At 36.2% G+C, this 3293-nt stretch overlaps 1 protein-coding gene across 1 annotated transcript; it reads right to left on the bottom strand.

The window, feature by feature from the left end:
* Positions 1-1758: 1758 nt before the first annotated feature.
* Positions 1759-3289, bottom strand: LOC121964195 (serpin B6-like; the record flags this gene model as incomplete). The annotated part of the gene is made up of 2 exons (XM_042514405.1): positions 1759-2952; positions 3211-3289. Coding segments are annotated over 2 exons (300 nt in total), but the record flags the coding sequence as incomplete, so codon positions are not given.
* Positions 3290-3293: the final 4 nt, after the last annotated feature.

Here is a 3293-nt window from a genome sequence, read left to right as displayed (position 1 = left end):
ATAGCCAGGGCTGAAGTGATGCTGAAGGGGGAGAAGAAGATATTCCCAGTCTGGTCCTCTTCACTAAGCTTTTTGAACAAGGCCAGAAGGAAGGAGGTGTTGGCCTTAGAGACCTTTGATGTGCTTGATGTGTCCATGGTGTCTGATACAGAGCACAGCATTATTCATCTTTTCATAAACTCTAACATATCTTTATCATATAAGCTGCAATAGCCTGTTTGGATAAGATATGTTTCCCTGACTGAGTGAAACACAAAAAGTACTGAGAAAAAAGTTAAAATTGGAAGGAATCAGTGTCTTTCACGGACCATATGAGTGTTTCAGAGAAGTTACTAAACAGTACTGGAGGACTGACTATTGGTGCTTTCACAAAACATGTATGCAATGACATTTTTGAGAAATTTTCATTCGTGATGTGAATAAATAACCACGTGGGTAAAGGCCAATAAGATAACAGCTACAACAGTCTGATAAGTTCAGAAAATTGCTTTACTTTTCTGTAATGCAGCCTTTAAAACCAGGAAAAGACAACACAGATGACATAACAATATCCAAAATCTGAGGCAATATCATGTCACTATGATGATACGTTACCTGGCTCCATTTCCAACTACATTTATTTCAAAACATTACGTTTTAAAATTGAAACAGCTTGTGCAAACGTGTAAATATTCTTTTGCATTTTTTTTATAACTTGTCAGTGTCCTCTTTCAGAGAATTCTGTCCCTTGTTTTGACATGTCAAGATGAACCCCTCATACTTTCTTTTTCATAATCTTTTTTCTTACTAATAAATTTGAATCAATATGAGAGCGATAGATCATCAAACTGAGTATAACTCAGTATTGCAGTACCAATGTTGCTCATTACTACTCAACCACCATGATAATAAGGAACATTCTCTACTTACTGATAGAGACTCGTCTTCGAGGGAACAGTTCAGTTACAGGAAGATCTGGACTGTTTGTGACACTGTAACACTCCCAGGTTTAAGTAAGGATACAGTTAGAGAAATTCTCTAGAAATCACACCTTGCAATAGAGGGCACACCCATATCTTGCTTTGCCTTGTGCCAATGGGTGTGCTTTGTAAGAGTCTGCTCACTACAATCACCCAACATGATGGATGGATGGATTGACGGAGGGATGGATTAACAGTCTACAGCTGCATAAACCAGTTGGTTTGTTTGTGCTATTTTGTGACTTTTTTTAAAGAATTTGTAGTCTCAGAGAGGTGCTGGGTTACCAGAATTGCAGTCTGTGGTGGTAGTGCATTTTACAGAGTGAAATTTGCTTCATTTTGTCCACAAAATGACAAAGCAATAATTCCTCTAATTATAAGCTTAATATAATCATGCAGAACCAGGTGCAAATAAACTGATCAACTGTGAAGAAAGTTAACAGACCCTGGAAAATTGCATGGTCCACTCTTAAATGAAGACAATATGACTTTGTCATGTAGGCTACTATCTATGTTGTGTAATTTATCATTTGTATATATATTTATCTTATGTTTAGTGTTTTATTTTTATTTTTTGTGTTTTTTTTCTCTAGCCTATTTATTTTAGCTGGAGAATCCTTTTTCCTTTCTTTGTTTTAGAGTCATGCCCATAAAGTTGACTTTGTTTATTATTTTAAGCATAACATTTTTCAATAAAGTTTTTTTAAAAAGATTTTACATGCTTTTATTCTGAGGTTACACAAGCAAAATCATGACAATACGCAGAGTTATTACTGTACAGTGTTAAAATGACGACACACTGAGTTTGTAAATGCTGCGTACTCCCATTCATTCTCTCTCACAGCGGCCCGATTGCACATTGTCTCATATTTTAAGCTGTGTAGGTTAAACACAACAGAAGAAGCTGATTCTTACCAGAAGTGCTTATTTTGTTGAAATTGTTACTTTTAAGGTAAAAACTATTTTTCTTATGCACAGGGTAAATTTTGAGACTTTTGGCTATTTTGCCTCCATAACATGGCTTCCTGTGGACTATAGTGAAAAGGAAAATCCAAAACACACATCAAGGTGTTTGTTTTTGTTGCCAATTTTCAGTTAGATATTGCATCATTTGTGTATTCAAACATAAATTTCCCAAAACTTGTAATATAAAAAAAAAACATCTTAAGTATCTTCCTGTAAGTAAGGAACTGGGGGAGTTTCATTGTGAGTCATAGTTTAATTACCAGAAAAACAAAAACAAACAAACAAACAAAAAAAAAAACAATGAACACACAGAGCCACAAACCCACCACAAAATCCTTTGACTAACACAGTTATCATTATGATCCTTTATTATATGCACAAACCTAAAATTATTAAAACTCAGCCAATCTTTGAAGCTTTCTAAAATGATTTTCTGTTGTACTGCAAATCCCTTTAAATGTATAAACTCTAAAATTATGCAAAATGTATGCAAATTGAAAATAATGTGGTCTGCCAAATTAGACAAGAAAAATGTTTTGCAGGCAACTATTTATGTTGTTTCATTTTTAATTTGCATCTTTATTTATTTTATGTCAAGTATTTCTGACAGACCCAAACCAACTACTAGGAGACACAAAATGAAGCCACAAACCAACCACAAAAGATCATCAAAGTTACCAAAAAGAGATCTAAAACACCTCCAAAGAAAATCTGTCTCTTGTTCTGATTAGGGACCCTCTACATGTCTGTGCTCAAGATGCCTTTGACTCATAATCCGTCCATGTCTACAGGACGAGCAGCAGAGCTTACTCAGGAGAGGAGTATCGGCCGGCAAAGAGAACAGTGTTGGTGGGGTTATGTCGGATGAAGAAGAGGAAGGGATGGTCTGCAGTGAAACGGGGGGGAAGGGAGCGGTTCGTTATTTCTCCAGCAGTGGCAGCAGCAGCTTCAGTTCCCTCCTCGTTGACTTCCACGAAACTCTTGTGGACGACCTTTGACAGAACCAGGTTGTTGGCTGTGGACATACCTGTGAGCAGAGCAGAGAGAGTCATTGCTTGCAGCCTGCCTCATGTTTTGCATTACTATTTATCGTTTTGTTGTTGTTTTTTGTTATTAAAGTGCAACCTTTGTGGTTTTGAAAGACTGATCATTAAATGACATTTCTCTATTTTCTTTCTATTTTCCTAGCAGTACTGGTGCTAGATAATGTTTTGATTTATATATAATCAATATGTTATGTTGTGCTCTTAAGATAGTATTACAGCTAACATATAACACATCTCACCAGAAAAGTCACTCATTCCAACATTAAAAGCGTCCGCCATGCCCATGCTGATCAGGATAGTCTTCAAGTCATACGTCTCCTCC

The sequence above is a fragment of the Plectropomus leopardus genome, unplaced genomic scaffold (genome assembly GCF_008729295.1).
Source record: "Plectropomus leopardus isolate mb unplaced genomic scaffold, YSFRI_Pleo_2.0 unplaced_scaffold14441, whole genome shotgun sequence".
Taxonomy (NCBI): Eukaryota; Metazoa; Chordata; class Actinopteri; order Perciformes; family Serranidae; genus Plectropomus; species Plectropomus leopardus.
The sequence above is the reverse complement of the archived record's forward strand: the minus strand, read 5'-3'. Positions and strand labels throughout refer to the sequence as shown.